This window comes from Bombina bombina, chromosome 4, assembly GCF_027579735.1.
Source record: "Bombina bombina isolate aBomBom1 chromosome 4, aBomBom1.pri, whole genome shotgun sequence".
Classification (NCBI taxonomy): domain Eukaryota; kingdom Metazoa; phylum Chordata; class Amphibia; order Anura; family Bombinatoridae; genus Bombina; species Bombina bombina.
This window is the reverse complement of record NC_069502.1, coordinates 761095180-761117885: the sequence shown is the minus strand read 5'-3', so window position 1 is coordinate 761117885 and position 22706 is coordinate 761095180. Positions and strand designations below refer to the sequence as shown.

The 22706-nt window shown below is 36.1% G+C and overlaps 1 protein-coding gene across 1 annotated transcript in view; it reads right to left on the bottom strand.

Moving 5' to 3' along the window:
• Window positions 1-22706, bottom strand: part of LOC128656900 (uncharacterized) — a 351437-nt gene that overhangs the window by 268345 nt on the left and 60386 nt on the right. Inside the window, exon 3 of the mRNA XM_053711069.1 lies at window positions 13677-13784. Coding sequence (XP_053567044.1) covers window positions 13677-13784 — 108 coding nt within the window. The remainder of the gene's footprint in view (window positions 1-13676; window positions 13785-22706) is intronic.

The following is a 22706-nucleotide window of genomic DNA, read 5'->3' as shown; positions in this document are numbered from 1 at the left end:
AGTTCTATGAATTGCAAAACCACCCATGTAGTATATCACCTGTCATGTTCATGTGACAAGGATTATATTGGGAGAACTAAACGGAGCCTCAAGACTCGTTTTAGGGAACATTTGGTAAATATAGAGAAAGGAGTTCTCATACATGGAGTATCTGCCCATTTTACTGAAATACTGAAATAAGTAGCCTGAAGGTTAAAGCAATAGAGTCAGTAAAGATGGATATCAGAGGGGGTAATAGATTATTAGCATTGAGATGTAGAGAAACATACTGATTACGGTAGTCTAGAACCCATGGGGATGAACAGGGAAATAGACTTAGCAGCCTTCTTGATAGACAATTGATTCTGTATTGATACATACACACACACACACATATATATATATGAAATCACCCTTTAGGGAAACATTTGGAATATGACTTTACTACTTGTAATAGGACCAGCAGTATAGGCTTACATATGTTGTCACATTAGTTCACACTATTCCCTTCTGGTTGCTTGCACAGGATGTTCTAGAAATGAATTCCCTTTTAAGATATATACTGTATATAATAATAATTTTTTTATGCTCTATTTTTTAAAGCTCCAAATTTTTTGCTCCTTTTTTATTCTTTACTTATGTATTTATAGGTTTCTGATTATATGGAATGAATTAATATACATTTTTTGGAGACCATTTATTGATCCCCTTTTTTATCATTGTTGTTTATATATTAGGGGTTATATCTATTTGGGTAATTGAGTCCTCATTTTTCCCATTTTTATAAATTGATTTTTTGAGTTTTTAGTGTGATAATTTATTATAATGGTTTTATAATATTTAATCAATAAAAAAGTATTTATCTTTTAATAAATAGGTATCACATCTGTCCATATAAATCATATTAGGATAGGTACTGATGTTTTTACTTATATCTGTATCACCCATATTAAGTGAATAGCGATCATATCATAAGGACTTGCAGAGGGATTGACCTTAATTCTGCTGCAACAGAGACTGATTATGTTCTAAGGCTGTGATGGGAGGAGTATCATCACGTAAGGGCTCCCCAAACAGTTTTTAAGAAGGTTACGATATCCAGTGGGCATGCCTCTGATGAAGTAGGAAGCCTCCTACGAAACGCATTAGGCCACGCCCACCGTCTATGCGTCACCACTACCACAGCTGATCCACTATCTGGCTGGAGCTTACAGATCAGCTGTGAGTTAATTGTGTGACGTTTTTGCTTTTGGAACATTTGTTTACTGCACGGGGTAGAGGACACTCTCTGAACAACATCTTGGCCGGGTTTCTCCTTAGCGAGGACCAACAGACTATCCTCGTTGAATACATCTTGGGGACTAAACAACGGACCCGTGAGCTATTATACCGTGCCTTGCTTTGTGTGTTTTATCTATACCTCATGTGTTGAGGTAATGAAGTGTGAGTGTTCATTTGTCTATGTGCAATAAATTATCTGGTTTTATTAATATACTACGCTTAGAGAAGTGTGCGCCCCTGTCTCTCTTTTGTTTCCACTCATAAATATGCTTTAACATGATTTCTTGATTTGTTCTACCTAAATGCAAAGGGCTCCAAATCACACACACACACACACACACACACACATATATATATATATATATATATATATATAAATATAATATATATATATATACATGTACATATACATGTATTTATGTGTTTATATGTGCATATATGTCTGTAAATACAAATATACACATATAAATACATAAATATATATGTATACATACATATATAGACTGCTTATTTTCTATGAACAATAATTGGAGTTAATCTACACTCCTGTGATTACCGAGCAAAGTTTGTATCGGTTCTGTATTTTACCTTTCTCATATGTTCTATGTTGTCTACTATTATGCTAATCTAAGAAGCTTACTTGTGTTTTAGTTTGTCTTTTAACTGTAACTTTACTTTTGTATTAATTTGATGCCAGCATCCGTTATATCTGTTTATATATAGACATTTTATGTTTCTATTTACAAGAAGTTTACACTTATTTTAAACAATTAAACAATTTAATAACATTTACGTCTGCACTATTAGAAGCGTTTTCTCTATTGTTTACACTAATTTTGTTATAACCCACACTATTTAGAGTTTACTGTCTATATTAGAATTTTTACACCCTTATTCTTACATTAGAGCTCTCATTCTGTTACCTCTAGCACTGCCCTTTTTTGTTCTTTTCACTCATATCTTTGAGCCCTTATAACTTTTTTGTAATAATTTTTATTAGATGGTGTTATTATGAATGTAACTGTACTTTGTAATGTATTTTAGCGTTTTATGCAACTTTTTAGTTTTACAAAACAGTTAACCACAGAAATCGCGGCAATGATTCCAGCGTAAATCGCTCAACTTGTAATATCAGCGCAAATAAAAAGGAGAGCAAACGATCGCGAAAACCCTTGCAAAATCGTTTGTGCTCCACGTGTAATCTAGCCCATAGGGTTTAAATGGCAAAATGAACAAGAGTAGATCAACAAATTATAAGTATAAAGAGAGAAACGAAATCTACACCATCATTACCTTGGAAGGAATTTCACTTAAATATAATGCACAGAGTATATCTAACTCCTTATATTGGGGTCACTTTATTAATGTACGAGCGGACATGATATGATGTAGCGTATCATGTACGCTGCACATCGATAAATGCCGACCGCATACGCTGTCGGCATTTATCATTGCACCAGCAGTTCTTGTGAACTGCTGGTGCACTGCCGCCCCCTGCAGATTCGCGAAACCTAACAAGAAGTGGTAAAGTGAAAAAAGTGTTTTTTTTATTTATCTCTCTGTTTATTCCATTCTTAATTGCCTCTCTCTAATTAACAAATTGTTAAAAAGTGAGAGGAGAAAGAAGAAAATAATCTTTGTTTCTCTCCATTTATTGGCAAAATGTTAAAGAGAAAAAAACTCTCTTATCCTTTTACATTCTTCAACAATTCCACAACTGTATTTTTTTTTCCTTTAGGGGCATATTTATCAATGTGCGAGTGGACATGATACGAAGTAGCGTATCATGTCCGGAACAAATCGATAAATGCCGACAGCATATGTTGTCGGCATTTATCATTGCAGCAGCAGTTCCTGTGAACTGCTGGTACAATGCGGCCCCCTGCAGATTCTCGGCCAATCGGCCGCTAGCAATAAACCCGATTGTATTCGATCGGCTTGATTTCTTTCCGCCGACTCAGAGCAGGTGGACAGGTTATGGAGCATCAGTCTTTAGACCGTACAGAGCTTGATAAATTGACCCCATTATCTCTAATTGGAATAGAAAATATCTCAGATACCATTACTTTTGGCATTATCCAAGGATTAAATACTTTTGGTCTAAAATTAATTCTGGCTCTCCAAAATAATTCATAAAATCAACTTGAATTTATTTAAAGGGACACTCAAGTCAAAATTAAACTTTCTTTATTCAGATAGAGCATGCAATTTTAACAAAATCTGCACGGTCTTGTTATATTTAAACTTTTTGAGTCACCAACTCCTACTGAGCATGTGCAAGAATTCACAGAATAAACGTATATGCATTTGTGATTGGCTGATGGCAGTCACATGGTACAGGGGGAGTGGAAATAGACATAACTTTTAAAATTGTCCGGAAAAAAAATCTTCTACTCATTTGAAGTGCTATTGCATTGTCTTGTTATTTTGCATTTGTCGATTATGCAAATCTTCTGTGTTTACTGGTCCTTTAAGGTAATTTTTCTTGTCGATAGTTGAGAGTCTAATTATAAACTAATTAATGCTGTTATCTTGTTGGTCAGGAACATGCTACTTGGGAGGTGGAAAGCCAAGTACTTCCCAAAATTTAAATAATTTATAAATAAGCTATACCTACATATTAAACAGCAATTAGTTAAATTAGTTCTGTGTTGAATGTCAAACGATTTTTCCAAAAATGAGAAAAGATTAGTCATTTACCCTTTTAGAAACTCTGAATATATAAGGGAAGCTAGAACAAGAGGTGAATTTCTATGGGAGGGACGGGTATAGCAACTAGCCATACGGCAATGCGTATTACTACAGTTGCTATATATATTTACATGTAGATACTGCCAAATAATATGATTAGAAACAAACGATCAGATAGATGATGTTATTTTATTTAATGCTGCATTTATATTTTTTATGTATCCATTTCTGCTGTCTGGAATTTTTTTCATTATGTATGTATTATTATTTTAATAACTAATAAAAAAAAAATCTAATAATTTTTTATTTTTTTTAATGTTGTTTCAAATTGTATGCCTTATCTGAATTATGAAAGTCTCATTAGTTGTGGCTTATTATAAACGAATGCATGAACAATCCTGGGTTGCAAATTCAATGTCCCTGTACCAGAGGTTTGCCAACTGAGCGAATATACCAGTCTTTTAGGGCCTTCCTTGCCGAGTGACACAGAGAACTACTATATTTACTACATATATCCATTAACAACCAGGCATATCCAAGCTGCACCGGCAGTGAATAAACCACAGTGAAATACGGAAATTGCTTGTAATGTAGCTCCTTTTACCAAATCACAAAAGTGACAATTGTCTGAATTCCAAAAACTTAAACATTCTGAATTTCAGACTTTTTTTAAAAACATTTTTTTTATCAAAAATTACTTCCCCCCCCCCTGCCTTTAAATTACAATAGTCTATATTTATTTAACAATAAATATTACCTTTCTGGTTACAGTACTGTACTATCTTTCTGAGGGTACTACATACCCCCCAACTGTCCCGATTTTCATGGGACAGTCCTGATTTTAGGGGTCTGACCCGCTGTCCCAGGATGATTGACATCTGCTCCGCACTGCCCCATGCATTTTTTTTTTATTCTATTGGGCCCATGCATGTTCATCACGTGACCACACTCTACCAATACACAGTCAGTTGTTTTGTGGTGCATGTGACTACAACTGCCATGTTGACTCATCTTTGAGCTCAGGAATGAGAAGGCAGCGACCATGCCGCAGTGTTGCCTCGAGGACTAACTTGGATGTTCTGTTAGTCACCTCAGGAGCCTCACTGTGTCTACTTACTAGTGGAGTGTGGCAGTGTGCTGTGAGTCTCTGAGGATGGCGGTCAGAACTAATCTTGCCACCGGTAAGTTCTGCCGGAGCAGCAGCCAGGGCAATGTGTCTGCTGTCTGCTCAGCTGAATAGTTTAATTTTTTGCAGAGTGATCTATAGTGGTCTCTGAACTGTTTGGCAGCATAAGTAAATTATTTGAAAGTTGTATACAGGGCTTAAGTTTTTGTGGTATTTATATACTTCCCAAAATGCCTTGTTTTTTACACAGAGCACTTAATACCTGCTAAACCATGGGAGTATCATGTACAAACATAAGAAAAACACTGTACAAAAAAAAAAAGTAGCAGCTTTAATTTGTTAGGAATATTCCTTCCGCTGTCAGTTAAAACTTTTGCTTCAAGAAAAGTCTGCACACATTACCGGTTGCAGACTGGGGAAGGAGGCTTGGTGTTGTTACCTAGGCAACCAGAAAGCATCCCCCTAGTAACAAGAGTCAGTTATCAGAGTGCTTATACTTTAAAAAAAAAAAAAACTTAATGTGTGTTATGTTCTGCCACTTGTTAAGTCCACTTCTCAGACCCCATCCCTGCTCCTGCCCACCACATATCACACTTTTGCTCAGTAGGGGGGGGATGCCCCTCTTTTAGATTTTGAAATGTTGGGAGGTATGGGTACTATGTATACAAAAGTATTAAAAATTAAACTGCCTTTAGTTGCATGTATAAGCTGTATTATGACATGTAAAAATTACCTAAATGACATAAGATATTGTTGTTTACACTTCTCCAAACTGTCCCATTTTACAGATTCAAATATACAAATATTGCATATTAAATAAATAAATAAATAAATCCAAACTATTCTGAAATCCAAACATTTTCTGGTTCCATGCTGTTTGGATAAAGGGTTTTCTACCTGTAATAATAATAATAACTAAATATATTATTATTACTAAATAACTATATAATAACAACTATAGTAACTATATTGGACATGACCAAGGTATTCTTTGAATTAGTGAGTTATAAATGGTTTGCTGTCAAACGGACATAAACTCATAAAGTCAGACCCTCATTACAATGTGCTCAATGTGAATCTCTATGCAAACACATCACATAACAACTTAGGTAATTTTGTTTTGCTTAATTTTCAAAGCCATTACTGTCCTGTAGAAGAGACTTTAGTTACATTTGTAATTGTTAAAATGAAAGGGCCACTAAACCCAAAATCTTTCTTTCATGATTCAGATAGAGAATAGAAATTTAAAAAAACATTACAATTTACTTCCATTATTTATTTAGCTTCATTTTTTAGATATCCTTAGTTGAAGAAAAAGCAATTCACATGGTGAGCCAATCACACAAGGCTTCTATGTGCAGCAACCAATCAGCAGCTACTGAGCATATCTAGATATGCTTTTCAGCAAAGAATATCAAGAGAATAAAACAAATTAGATAATAGAAGTAAATTAGAAAGATGTTTAAAATTGCATTCTCTTTCTAAATCATAAAAGAAAAATGTGGGTGTCACGTCCCTTGAATGTAAATTATAGAAAATGAAAATTTGTGAAAAACACAAAAAAAAAACCCTAACAGAATATCACAGGCTTTTCAAGGAGGTTTCAAGAAGGATTTTCACAGACCAGAAGCATCAGTTATACAACCCATCAATCACTAGCTGTGTCCTGCTCGGGAGATGCAACCCTTTTGTAGAGGTTAAACACATAGTTATGTAAGGTAATTAATGGAAAAATGACATGCTCTAATCAATTACAAAATAAAAAGTATGTCCATTTAATCTTTATGAGACCATGGTGTCAGAAGTGACATTAACATCTAAGGAACTTTACTTTATTTACTTTGAATAACTTTCGGCAAGTTTTAAGGATTTGTTGTACACAGAGGTGCACTATTTATGTCAAAATAAAAATAAATAGCTTTTTAGTAAATCTTTTTTTTATACAAAAACTATTTTAAAACCACAGTCATATGCAGGATAGTAATTTTAGAGTGTACTGTCCCTCTTTTTTTTAAACACTAGGGGGAGCACCACAACAACCTATTAAGCCATTTTGAGGTTTAAAATCTATTTTTAGATTTCAGAATATTTACAATCTTCTTTCTCAACCGTGTTCACATTTTAAATATTCATATCTATAAAATACCCATTTATGTACAGTAACAGTGTGAAAAAAATAAGAAGTATAATAGAAAATATATAATGAGAATCTAGAGACTATATCCAGTGAACCCTTTATTGCTGCAAAAAGTATATATCTATTTCTGTGTATACCTGAAATTAATACAATATAACATGCTTTAACTTAAAGGGACAGGAAACTACAACATTTTATTTCATCATTTGGATAGAACATACAATTTTAAACAATTTTCCAATTTACTTCTATTATCAAATTTGTTTCATTATCTTGTTATCCATTGCTGAACAGCATTGCACTACTGGTAACTTGCTGAACATATCTAGGCCTAGATTTAGAGTTCGGCGGTAGCCGTCAAAACCAGCGTTAGAGGCTCCTAACGCTGGTTTTGGCCGCCCGCTGGTATTTGGAGTCAGTGATTAAAGGGTCTAACGCTCACTTTTCAGCCGCGACTTTTCCATACCGCAGATCCCCCTACGCCATTTGCGTAGCCTATCTTTTCAATGGGATCTTTCTAACGCCGGTATTTAGAGTCGTTTCTGCAGTGAGCGTTAGAGCTCTAACGACAAGATTCCAGCCGCCTGAAAAAAGCAGGAGTTAAGAGCTTTCTGGCTAACGCCGGTTTATAAAGCTCTTAACTACTGTACCCTAAAGTACACTAACACCCATAAACTACCTATGTACCCCTAAACCGAGGTCCCCCCACATCGCCGCCACTCGATTAAAATTTTTAACCCCTAATCTGCCGACCGCCACCTACGTTATACTTATGTACCCCTAATCTGCTGCCCCTAACCCCGCCGACCCCTATATTATATTTATTAACCCCTAACTTGCCCCCCACAACGTCGCCGCAAGCTACTTAAAATAATTAACCCCTAATCTTCCGACCGCAAATCGCCGCCACCTACGTTATCCCTATGTACCCCTAATCTGCTGCCCCTAACATCGCCGACCCCTATGTTATATTTATTAACCCCTAATCTGCCCCCCACAACGTCGCCGACACCTACCTACACTTATTAACCCCTAATCTGCCGAGCGGACCTGAGCGCTACTATAATAAAGTTATTAACCCCTAATCCGCCTCACTAACCCTATCATAAATAGTATTAACCCCTAATCTGCCCTCCCTAACATCGCCGACACCTACCTTCAATTATTAACCCCTAATCTGCCGACCGGAGCTCACCGCTATTCTAATAAATGTATTAACCCCTAAAGCTAAGTCTAACCCTAACACTAACACCCCCCTAAGTTAAATATAATTTTTATCTAACGAAATAAATTAACTCTTATTAAATAAATGATTCCTATTTAAAGCTAAATACTTACCTGTAAAATAAATCCTAATATAGCTACAATATAAATTACATTTATATTATAGCTATTTTAGGATTAATATTTATTTTACAGGCAACTTTGTAATTATTTTAACCAGGTACAATAGCTATTAAATAGTTAAGAACTATTTAATAGTTACCTAGTTAAAATAATTACAAATTTACCTGTAAAATAAATCCTAACCTAAGATATAATTAAACCTAACACTACCCTATCAATAAAATAATTAAATAAACTACCTACAATTACCTACAATTAACCTAACACTACACTATCAATAAATTAATTAAACACAATTGCTACAAATAAATACAATTAAATAAACTATCTAAAGTACAAAAAATAAAAAAGAACTAAGTTACAGAAAATAAAAAAATATTTACAAACATAAGAAAAATATTACAACAATTTTAAACTAATTACACCTACTCTAAGCCCCCTAATAAAATAACAAAGACCCCCAAAATAAAAAATTCCCTACCCTATTCTAAAATACAAAAATTACAAGCTCTTTTACCTTACCAGCCCTGAACAGGGCCCTTTGCGGGGCATGCCCCAAGAATTTCAGCTCTTTTGCCTGTTAAAAAGAAACATACAATTATTCCCCCTCAACATTACAACCCACCACCCACATACCCCTAATCTAACCCAAACCCCCTTAAATAAACCTAACACTAATCCCCTGAAGATCTTCCTACCTTGTCTTCACCATCCAGGTATCACCGATCCGTCCTGGCTCCAAGATCTTCATCCAACCCAAGCGGGGGTTGGCGATCCATAATCCGGTGCTCCAAAGTCTTCCTCCTATCCGGCAAGAAGAGGACATCCGGACCGGCAAACATCTTCTCCAAGCGGCATCTTCTATGTTCTTCCATCCGATGACGACCGGCTCCATCTTGAAGACCTCCAGCGCGGATCCATCCTCTTCTTCCGACGACTAGACGACGAATGACGGTTCCTTTAAGGGACGTCATCCAAGATGGCGTCCCTCGAATTCCGATTGGCTGATAGGATTCTATCAGCCAATCGGAATTAAGGTAGGAATTTTCTGATTGGCTGATGGAATCAGCCAATCAGAATCAAGTTCAATCCGATTGGCTGATCCAATCAGCCAATCAGATTGAGCTCGCATTCTATTGGCTGTTCCGATAAGCCAATAGAATGCGAGCTCAATCTGATTGGCTGATTGGATCAGCCAATCGGATTGAACTTGATTCTGATTGGCTGATTCCATCAGCCAATCAGAATATTCCTACCTTAATTCCGATTGGCTGATAGAATCCTATCAGCCAATCGGAATTCGAGGGACGCCATCTTGGATGACGTCCCTTAAAGGAACCGTCATTCGTCGTCTAGTCGTCGGAAGAAGAGGATGGATCCGCGCTGGAGGTCTTCAAGATGGAGCCGGTCGTCATCGGATGGAAGAACATAGAAGATGCCGCTTGGAGAAGATGTTTGCCGGTCCGGATGTCCTCTTCTTGCCGGATAGGAGGAAGACTTTGGAGCACCGGATTATGGATCGCCAACCCCCGCTTGGGTTGGATGAAGATCTTGGAGCCAGGACGGATCGGTGATACCTGGATGGTGAAGACAAGGTAGGAAGATCTTCAGGGGATTAGTGTTAGGTTTATTTAAGGGGGTTTGGGTTAGATTAGGGGTATGTGGGTGGTGGGTTGTAATGTTGGGGGGGGGGTATTGTATGTTTTTTTTTACAGGCAAAAGAGCTGAAATTCTTGGGGCATGCCCCGCAAAGGGCCCTGTTCAGGGCTGGTAAGGTAAAAGAGCTTGTAATTTTTGTATTTTAGAATAGGGTAGGGAATTTTTTATTTTGGGGGTCTTTGTTATTTTATTAGGGGGCTTAGAGTAGGTGTAATTAGTTTAAAATTGTTGTAATATTTTTCTTATGTTTGTAAATATTTTTTTATTTTCTGTAACTTAGTTCTTTTTTATTTTTTGTACTTTAGATAGTTTATTTAATTGTATTTATTTGTAGCAATTGTGTTTAATTAATTTATTGATAGTGTAGTGTTAGGTTAATTGTAGGTAATTGTAGGTAGTTTATTTAATTATTTTATTGATAGGGTAGTGTTAGGTTTAATTATATCTTAGGTTAGGATTTATTTTACAGGTAAATTTGTAATTATTTTAACTAGGTAACTATTAAATAGTTCTTAACTATTTAATAGCTATTGTACCTGGTTAAAATAATTACAAAGTTGCCTGTAAAATAAATATTAATCCTAAAATAGCTATAATATAAATGTAATTTATATTGTAGCTATATTAGGATTTATTTTACAGGTAAGTATTTAGCTTTAAATAGGAATCATTTATTTAATAAGAGTTAATTTATTTCGTTAGATAAAAATTATATTTAACTTAGGGGGGTGTTAGTGTTAGGGTTAGACTTAGCTTTAGGGGTTAATACATTTATTAGAATAGCGGTGAGCTCCGGTCGGCAGATTAGGGGTTAATAATTGAAGGTAGGTGTCGGCGATGTTAGGGAGGGCAGATTAGGGGTTAATACTATTTATGATAGGGTTAGTGAGGCGGATTAGGGGTTAATACATTTATTATAGAAGCGCTCAGGTCCGCTCGGCAGATTAGGGGTTAATAAGTGTAGGTAGGTGTCGGCGACGTTGTGGGGGGCAGATTAGGGGTTAATAAATATAACATAGGGGTCGGCGATGTTAGGGCAGCAGATTAGGGGTACATAGGGATAACGTAGGTGGCGGCGGTTTACGGAGTGGCAGATTAGGGGTTAAAAGTGTAATGCAGGGGTCAGCGATAGCGGGGGCGGCAGATTAGGGGTTAATAAGTGTAAGGTTAGGGGTGTTTAGACTCGGGGTACATGTTAGAGTGTTAGGTGCAGACGTAGGAAGTGTTTCCCCATAGGAAACAATGGGGCTGCGTTAGGAGCTGAACGCTGCTTTTTTGCAGGTGTTAGGTTTTTTTTCAGCTCAAACAGCCCCATTGTTTCCTATGGGAGAATCGTGCACGAGCACGTTTTTTAGGCCGGCCGCGTCCGTAAGCAACTCTGGTATCGAGAGTTGCATTTGCGGTAAATATGCTCTACGCTCCTTTTTTGGAGCCTAACGCAGCATTTGTTTGAACTCTCGATACCAGAGTTAAATTTATGGTGCGGCCAGAAAAAAACCCGCGGAGCGTTAACAGCCCTTTTACCGCCAAACTCCAAATCTAGCCGCTAGAAAGCCAATCACAAGAGACTTGCAGGCACCAATCAGCAACTAGCTCCCGCTAGAGTAGGATATATGCATATTCTCTTTCAACAAGAGATACAAAGAGAACAAAGCACATTTGATAATAGTGAAATTAAAAGTGTCTTAAAATGACATGCTCTATCTGAATCATGAAAGTTTAATTTTAACTTTTCTACCCCTTTAAATGTGAACTTGAGCTACTATTTATGCAGTGCACTCCACCGGGGATACCCAGCTGATTTTACTATGCCACCCGGTGTAAGTTTAAGTTAAAATGCACTAATAGTGAGGCGAGCAAGAAATTACAGTTGATGAGTTAAAATGTGGCTATTTTTCTATCCTTATATTAATATATATTTATAATTTAAATTTTTACTGTAGGACTTCAAATGCAATATAATTAACACTAAAAGCAATTTTATAGTGCATTAAATACATTTATGTCATGGGGAGAGACACAAATGAGCACTTAGTACAGTCCTAGGGGCCGATTTATTTTGCTGCGAATGCAGCAGTTTCAATGCGAGCCTTCAGGCTCGCCGGAAACATAAGTTGAGAAGCAGCGGTCATAAGACTGCTGCTCCTTAATCTGTCTGCCACCTCTAAGGCGACAGACAGCAATCATCCTGATCAGATATAATCCGGATGATTGACACCCCCTGCTAACGGCCGATTGGCTGCGAATGTGCAGGGGGCGGCATTGCACAAGCATTTCACAAGAAATGCTTGTGCAATGATAAATGCTGACAGCGTATGCTGTCTGCATTAATCAATGTGCGGCGGACATGATCCGCTACAGCAGATCATGTCCGCCCGCACAATGTTAAATCGGCCCCCTAGATTTCTTTTGAAAGGAAAAAAAGAGTGGGCTTGACACATACAGTACATATTTTTTAATTGATGCTTTTCATGGAAATAGCTGTTGGATTATACTAAGTTTAATTGAATATATCACTCCCATGTCCCTTTAATTTACCCTTATTTCTAATTTTCATATTTTTGTGCAATATCACAATATGTGCCAAATTTTTCTCAACAAACCAGAACTGGAGTCCTCAGAAGGGCCAAATGGTAAATTTACGCCAAGAGTGTTTAAAGGGACAGTAAGGTTGTTTTCCTTAAATGTGTTTCCAATTACTTATTTTACCAGCTGCATAGTATAAAATGTATGATAAATTGCTTCTTTAGGTTCATTTTTGTATACAAAATAGTTTTGAACTTACAGAAAAATCAGAATTCCTTACTTTATCACTTTCTGTACACACACATGCTTCTTTATATTATTTTTGTATATCAAAGCCCAATACTTAGGCCCTTATGATCAAAGCATCGTGACAATGGCAATATTTTAAAAAGGGAACCATTAAGATCCAACTCGTCACAAGGCCAAAAAGGCAACTTCTTGTTTTGATCATTAGGGCCTTAGAGAAAACAATTGAAAAATAGCTTTTCTTTTTAAATTAAAAACAATTGCACTAGGCAGTTTTGGGGGTCTAAGGTTGGTGGGATTGGGGTGTTAGAAAAAAAACGCACTGATATTACGAGGTAGAGCGCTAATATCGCTTGAACGTAACGCCCTATTTATACAGCTAATGCAACGTTATAAAATACATCTTGTGTTATTCTCTGACTAATCTTTTCTTTGAATGCATCATTCTATCTAGCATGTATTTAGTGTTTAATGTCCCTTTAAGAACCAAAGAATTTCACTTCATAGTTATTTTACAGTAAAAAAAAAATGATACATTATGTATTCCATCATCCTATTCAAAAGATATATTAAAACATTTTTTTATATTTTTTGTCTAGAATGTTTAAACATGCAACTGATATGTACAAGATGACACACATTTCAGTATATTTATCTAACTAGACATAGTGAGTATTTCATTACCTGTTCTTGTGCTGCCTTTCTTGTATCATCTCCATCATCGTCACTTAAAATATGTGAATTATTACATCTTTTGAGGGGTTTAATTTTTTTTTTCTGCTTTGCTTCATCCTGAAAAAAAGTAAACTTTTAAAAAAAAAAATTCTTATAAAAAGATTCATCCATTCTGATTTAAAGGGATAGTAAACCCCAACATTTTCTTTTATGATTCAGATAGAACATACAATTTTAAACAACTTTCCATTTTAATTCTATTATCAAATTTTCTTAATTCTCTTGTTATCTATTGCTGAAGGGACACCATTGCACTACTGACAGGAAGCTGAAAATATCTATTTAGCCAATCACAAGAGACAAAGGCACCAATTAGCAGCAGCTCCCACTAGTGTATGATATGTGCGTATTCATTTTTTAACAAGGGATACTACGAGAACGAAGCACGTGTGAAAATAGAAGTTAATTTAAAAGTGTCTTAAAATGACATGCTCTATCTGAATTATGCAAGTTAAATTTTGACTTTCATATCCCTTTAAGGGAAAATATAGCTTTTGCAATGATTTCACCTGAAACTTGCAATGTCTACAAACCCTTAAAAATTCAAACAAGTCAGTCTAAAAATCACATATTAAAAATAAAAAAAAATTAGACACATCTACAGCCAAAAAAAGTGAAAAGCATTTGTCTGTAAGTTGATATATTGCTTCTAATGCTGTTTTCAAATGGTACATCTTTTTTTTTTTTTTAAGTTTCCATGATGGAAACATTTAAAAAGAAAATATTACCTTTGTTTGGTATAGTGGGTATATTTTTCTAACAATTTATATTGTGTTAAAAATAAGTTTATGCGCCTAGTTTAAATATTAACTCACCTCGAGTAAACACCTGTGGGCCAAATGGCTGTCTACAACCAATCAAAAACCGAGTTTTTATATAAAATTAGAACTGGATCTGGGCACCCTGGCATAACGTTGTTAGGGGTAACCATTATAAAATACATAAGACAGGTGTTAGGTTCACAGAATGGGTCTGACTTGTCTGTCACAAAATACAGTAACATATAGTAAGGAGGAAATTCCTCACAATACCATCCAAGACACCTCTCTCTTAGGGATTGCAAGACTGACTCAAGCAGTGTAAAATATGAGGTAAATTTTATGTCACTCTTCTGGTTAGCCTCACAGTGCTCCTGTTGAAAAAAGCTACCTCGCCAAGATTAGCTACCTCGATGTGCGCATGCTCAAAATTATGTAATTGCATTCCACAGATGATTCAAAAGAATCTTTGGACTGCAATTACGTAATTATAAGCATGCGCACAGGCTTGGGTATCTAATCTAATGATTGTCCTATTATGGGCTAGATTACAAGTGGAGTGATATTTTGCACTTCCGCTAGATCGATAATTGCACTAGAAGTAATCTAAACTTGTCGGGTTGTGCTGGTATTATGAGTTGAAAGTAAAAAATTTTTGCTCTCGCGCTAACTTGACGAGTGCAAATAGGTTATTTCTAGCGCAATTAGACTGTTGCACAAGCAATAGAAGTCAAAGGAGAAAAATAAGTGGAAAAAAACCTTCTGCACTATGTGCAAATGTACTGTGCAAACAAACTTTAAAATGTCAATAGACCATTTGCGCAAATGAGCACTGAACAGTCCTCAGTAAAATAATTACAAAACACAAACACACTGTCGGAATTAGCTACCGATAGTTTAACCCTTTGAGTGCTAAGCACTTTCCCACCTGGGTGCTAATGTTTTCTAAGGTTTTTAAAAAAAAATTAATTTTGTTTTAGACAGTTGGAAAGGTTAGGCAATTACCTTTCCAACAGTGGGTCTTGGGGGTCTGTAGCTGCTTAGATGCTTGAGATACAGGCTTCTAAGCAGCATGCCCCCTCCTCCTATACTTAACATTGTTACGTATAAATAAAGTTGCGTGGTGACGTCATCACGTCATTGCGCGTGATGTCACCGCACTTCACGTGAATCCCCTGCGATGCCTGTCACTCTACAGGCACGATCGCTGGGGTAGGAGCAGTTAGGGGCCCCCAGATCTCCCTCAAGGTGGGAGAGTGCTCATGATGGCTCTGAGCCGTCATTTGCACCAGAGTGAGAAACTCTGTGATGCTTCAGACCCGTCATTAGCACTCAAAGGGTTAAAGTATGCATGCGTGCGTGGAGATCACTGCTTTAAGATTTAATTGGACACTCTTGTTCATCTCTGTCTAGATTAGCTACCCGAGCCTATGCACGTGCTTAAAATTATGTAATTGCATTCCAAAGATTCTTTTGAATCATCAGTGGAATGCAATTACGTAAAAGAGCATGCACACGTTGAGGTAGCTAATCTCAACGAGGTAGCTTTTTTCGATAGAACACTGGCTCTATGGGAGGCCAAGCAGAGTTTGTGTGGTAGCAGAAAACTTTCCAAAAAGAGCTTTCCAAATGACTTCTGTTATCAAAATTATTTAATTCTCCTGGTGCACTTTGTTGAAGAGCATATCTAGGTGGGCTTAGAAGCATGCACAGGTCAAGCGCTATATGGCAGCAGTATTTGCATTGTTGTACATTGCTTTAGTTTTTATGGTTGAATCTAAAATAGAACATTGCAATATGTATTAGTTTTTTTCTTCTTTAAATTGATGTTCCTGTGATTGTGAGGCACAGGATCATATATCAATAGAGCTGTGGGAGTCTTCCTTATAAGCCAATGAGTTTCAAGGAACATACAAGTGCATTAAAATATTGATATATGAATGTAATATTGCAATAAAACAAATGCTCTAGAAATACATTAAACTTGTACTACTGGGATCTAGCTGAACACATCTGGTGAGCCAATGACAAGGGTCATATGTGTGTAGCCACTAATCACCAGCTAGCTGAATCTTCAAAGTTTGTTGGGACAATACAGTAGCATAGTTACTACTCAACATTCTATTACTGTTCCTCCTGTTTCTGCTGCTCTCTTCAAAGCTATTCTTTTATTTGAAGTCCTGGTTAGTGGCGTTCTGCATCTTTTACACTGTGCTCCGCCATCTTGGAATTAAAGTATTCTTGTGTCCTGTAGCAGAAGTGGTGCACATTCACAGATCAGTGATAGAGTTGTCTTCTTGACAAGCCGTATCATGCACTTCAGTTTAGAGCACACAATACAGAGACTCTAAGCCCAGTACAAAAATGTAGAGCTTTACCAAATGGCTTCCATAATCAGTTAAAATAAAAGAACAGCTTTAAAGAGAGCTACACATGAAGGGGGAAAACAATACCATGGGGAGTTGTAACATGCTACTATAATTGTATTCATAAGTTTAATGTCCCCTTAAATCCCACATACCAATTGTGTACAAGCATACATTTTGTGTCAGTTTCAAAATCAACATCTATAGCATCAACTTGAAAAAAATAATGTTTAAATAGTTTCTTTTTATATGAATAATAAAAAATAGTTTAATGTCCTACATTGTCATTTATTTGAGCTATTAGCTATTTTAGAACCCAAGTGAATTTGAAGGGGCTGAATTATCATTGATGCCCCTGTTTCCGTGCGAGCCTTCAGGCTCGCCGGAAACAGAAGTTATGAAGCAGCGGTCTAAAGACCGCTGCTCCATAACTTGTCCGCCTGCTCTGAGGCAGCGGACAGAAATCTACCCGATCGAATACGAATGGGTTGATTGACACCTCCGGCCGTGAATCTGCAGGGGGTAGCATTGCACAAGCAGTTCACCAGAACTGCTTGTGCAATGATAAATGCCGACAGTGTATGCTGTCGGCATTTATTGGTGTGCGGTGGACATGATACGCTACATCGTATCATGTCCGCTCGCACTATGATAAATATGCCCCGAAGTCTCTACTATTATACAATGAACCATATTTGTCTACATTTAGGTCTACAGGGGATCTACATAATAAACAAATGCATAATAACAAGACAACGTAAAACATTTACTCTGAATTTAACCCCTTAACGACCAAGGACGTACGCCACACGTCCTCAAAAAAAATACACTTAATGACCGAGGACGTGTGGCGTACGTCCTTGGTCTGGAAAGCAGCTGGAAGCGATCCTGATCGCTTCCAGTTGCTTTCCGGTTATTGCAGTGATGCCTCAATATTGAGGCATCCTGCAATAACCTTTTTTAGCAATCCGGTGCAGAGAGAGCCACTCTGTGGCCCTCTCTGCACCGGACATCACCGGCTAAATTTGTTGGTTGGTGGGAGCCGGTTCAGGAGGCGGGTGGCGGCCATCGATGGCCTTGATGATGTGTAGGGGGGCGGGATCGTGGGCGGGGGTAATCGGAGGCGCGCACGGGCGCGCGCGCGTGCACGGGAGGGCGGGGGCGGGCGCGTGCATGGGGAGGGAGCGGGTGGGAAGTTTGTATTAAAAGTTATAAAGTTAATAAAAAATAGTTTTTATATATATAAATACTTTAATCAGGGGGTGGGGGATTGGTCTGTGGGGGGGGGGGGGGAGCTACACTACAGAAAAATAACATAATCATTAAAAAAAATCAATTTTTCTTGCAAACTGGGTACTGGCAGACAGCTGCCAGTACCCAAGATGGCCCCCAATAAGGCAGAGGGGGGGGGGGTTAGAGAGCTGTTTTGGGGAAAATCAGGGAGGTTGGGGGCTAAGGGGGGATCCTACAAAGTAGCATATGTAAATATGCTAAAAATGTATTTTATTTTTTAAAAAAAAACACTTTTATTTTAGTACTGGCAGACTTTCTGCCAGTACTTAAGATGGCGGGGACAATTGTGGGGTGGGGGAGGGAAGGGAGCTGTTTGGGAGGGATCAGGGGGTCTGATGTGTCAGGTGGGAATCTGATCTCTACACTAAAGCTAAAATTAACCCTGCAAGCTCCCTACAAACTACCTAATTAACCCCTTCATTGCTAGCCATAATACACGTGTGATGCGCAGCAGCACTTAGCGGCCTTCTAATTACCAAAAAGCAACGCCAAAGTCATATATGTCTGTTATTTCTGAACAAAGGAGATCCCAGAGAACCATTTACAACCATTTGTGCCATAATTGCACATGCTGTTTGTAAATAATTTTAGTGAGAAACCTAAAATTGTGAAAAATTTTGCGTTTTTTTTAATTTGATTGCATTTGGCGGTGAAATGGTGGCATGAAATATACCAAAATGGGCCTAGATCAATAGTTGGGGTTGTCTACTACACTACACTGAAGCTAAAATTAACCCTAGAAGCTCCCTACATGCTCCCTAATTAACCCCTTCACTGCTGGGCATAATACACGTGTGGTGCGCAGTCGCATTTAGCAGCCTTCTAATTAGTAAAAAGCAAAACCAAAGCCATATATGTCTGCTATTTATGAACAAAGGGGATCCCAGAGAAGCATTTACAACCATGTATGCTATAATTGCATAAGTTTTTTGTAAATAATTTCAGTGAGAAACCTAAAGTTTGTGAAAAAAATTGTGAAAAAGTGAACAATTTTTTTTTATTTGATCGCATTTGGTGGTGAAATGGTGGCATGAAATATACCAAAATGGGCCTAGATCAATACTTTGGGATGTCTTCTAAAAAAAAATATATACATGTCAAGGGATATTCAGGGATTCCTGAAAGATATCAGTGTCCCAATATAACTATCGCTAATTCTGAAAAAAAGTGGTTTGGAAATAGCAAAGTGCTACTTGTATTTATGGCCCTATAACTTGCAAAAAAAGCAAAGAACATGTAAACATTGGGTATTTCTAAACTCAGGACAAAATGTAGAAACTATTTAGCATATGTTTTTTTTGGTGGTTGTAGATGTATAACAGATTTTGGGGGTCAAAGTTAGAAAAAGTGTGTTTTTTTTCCATTTTTTCCTCATATTTTATAATTTTTTTAATAGTAAATTATAAGATATGATGAAAATAATGGTATATTTTGAAAGTCCATTTAATGGCGAGAAAAACGGTATATAATATGTGTGGGTACAGTAAATGAGTAAGGGGAAAATTACAGCTAAACACAAACACCGCAGAAATGTAAAAATAGCCTTGGTCCCAAACGGACAGAAAATGGAAAAGTGCTGTGGTCATTAAGGGGTTAAAATGAGCAGTAGTTGATTTTCAAGACAACTTTGAAAGGGATACGAAACCCAAAAATATTATTTTATGATTTAGTCAGAGAATACAATTTATTTTAAAAAGTTTCCAAATTACTTCTATTATCAAAATTGCTTTGTTAACATATTATTCTCTGTTGAAAAGATATCTAGATAGGCATCTGGAGCAAAACATGGCAGGAAATTGTGCTACCATCTAGTGCTCTTCCAAATGGATAACATTCTTGCAAAGCTGCTGTCATATAGTGCTCCAGAAATGGGCCAGCTCATAAGTTTATTTCCCTGTGTTTCATCAGCAGATACCAATAGAATGAAGAAACATTGATGATAATATAAGTAAATTGGAAAGCTTAAAATTACATTTTCTCTATCTGAATCATGAAATAAAAATGTTGGTTTTCATATCTCTTTAAGTTTACTTCCATTTCCCTGTCCCCTGTATCATGTGACAGTCATCAGCCAATCACTGACTCATATATATATATATATATATATATATATATATATATATATATATATAGAGAGAGAGAGAGAGAGAGAGAGAGAGAGAGAGAGAGAGAGATACACACTATGTAAATGTTCCTGCCCATGTTCAGTAGGAGATAATGCCTCAGAAACTGGGCATATAAAAAAAATTAACTTTTTTTTTAAGTGTTTTTGCTGTATCTGAATCTGACTTTAGTGTTTGTGAAGCAAAACCTTAAATGCAGCTAGATATTTTTTTAGTAGAAAAAGAGATTTAATCTACATTTTCATGCTTGAGATTTTTACTTGTATATTTAAACAAAGAAAATGACTTGATGGAAAGCAAATTTCATTTGCATACAGCATGCGTTTCATTAACATTCAAGGGATTTGTTTGAATCTCATTTGGTCGTTCATCAAACACGCAGACCACAAATGAGTTCTTAATGTGTTCCTATGGGAACAGAGAAAAACATCCTTTCTTTCTGTAAATTGAAGTTTGAGCTATGAGCTACATGCTAATATTCAACAATACGAAAATAATTTATTTTGTTTGCTTGCAAGGAGAAAATAAATTTTTGTGGTTTCTGATTAGAAGTACCAAGGTAACATTAATTTTTTTTTTATATTATTCTACTTGCTTAAAAAATGGCAGAAAAGCTTTTAGAAGTTTAAAAAACAAAACAAAAAAAAAACACATGAATTTCTGTTTTCCAAGAATTTCATCCTTGGTCCAACAGGATATTAAGATCAGTACAAAGTGAGAACATAACATTCTAATTACTTGCTGTTACCTAGGAAACCAACGTGTAAACACAGGGATTCCCAGAATAAAGAATTGGTCCACAAAGGCTTTAGTTTAACTGAATAAAAATGGAATAAATCTGTGATGACTATGGTCTGTTAGTGGAAAATAAACCTTCTTGTCTCATCAAGTTTGTTAACAAGGCAAAAAATAGGTCTCTAAGCGTGATTCAATAAGGTAAACTAATGACCGACATTGATTAAGATTTGAGAAAACTTTCTAGGATGACAAATCAGCTCCTATGTTGCTAACTTTTAAAAAAGCTCCTTCACGATGCAATGAATCAAATCAAAAGAATTATATACAGCAATATTGAAAAGATACTCATATTCAAAAATAAACATACTCATATTCAAAATGAAATTCAAATATCTGGACACAAATTGAAAACTCAGTGTTACAAATAAAAATCTATGTTAAAAAGCTTGTATTTTTGTACTATATAAACCGTTTAAAACTATATCAAATCTCTGTATAAAAATACATGAACATTTGTGAGATGCTTTAAGGGGACAGTCTACTCTAGAATTTTTATCGTTTAAAAAGATAGATAATCCCTTTATTACCCAGTGTCCAGTTTTGCCTAACCAACACAGTTATATTAATATACTTTTTACCTCTGTGATTACCGTGTATCTAAGTCTCCACAGTTCTTTTGACAGACTTGCATTTTAGCCAATCAGTGCCCTCTCATAAGTAACTCTTCGGGCATGAGCACAATGTATATCTAAATGGAACACATGAACTAATGCCCTCTAGCTGTGAAAAACTGTCAAATGCATTCAGAAAAGAGGCGGCCTTCAAGGGCTTAGAAATTTGGATGTGAGCTTACCTAGGTTTAGCTTTCAACTAAGAATACCAAGAGAACAAAGTGAATTTGATGATACATGTAAATTCGAAAGTTGTTTAAACAATATAGCAAATTCGCATTCCCCATAGAAGTCAATGGAGAAGAAAAAGTAAAAAAAAAAAAAAAACTAACACCTCAATATCACGAAAACAACATAGCATATTCTGATTAGCGCTAACCTAACATAAATTATAGTAATATTAATTTTACAATGTTTTTTACATAACAAAATATGTTCTATTTATTGATAAATAAATATTTCTACATATATATGATTGTTTATTAAACAAATATATATGTATACATTTATACTGTATATATATATATATATAATTATATATTGTATATATATATATATATATATATATATAGGTATAGATATATGTAGGAATATCTATTTATGAATACTTAGAACATATTTCCCTATGTATAGAACATTGGAATGGGAAATATTTACAGTAAACACATAGTTAAAACCTTTAATTAAATATAAATATTGCTTAAATATGTTTTTACAAGTTTTCATCTACTTAACTGTAAAGGGCTCCAATGCACATATATATATATATATATGTCTATATATTTGTATATATGTCTGTACATACACAGATAAATACATATGTACACTTATATAGACATAAATCTAAGAAGGACAATATAGGTATATTACAATTTGTGAAGGGTAGTATGGTTAACAGTGACAGGGAGAAGGCTGAGGTACTAAACCAGATTTTTTCTTCAGTATACACAAGAGAGGAACCAATGGACCATACTTTGGAACAAACTAGAACATGCCAGTACATACCATAAACTGGTTTATGTATAGAGGA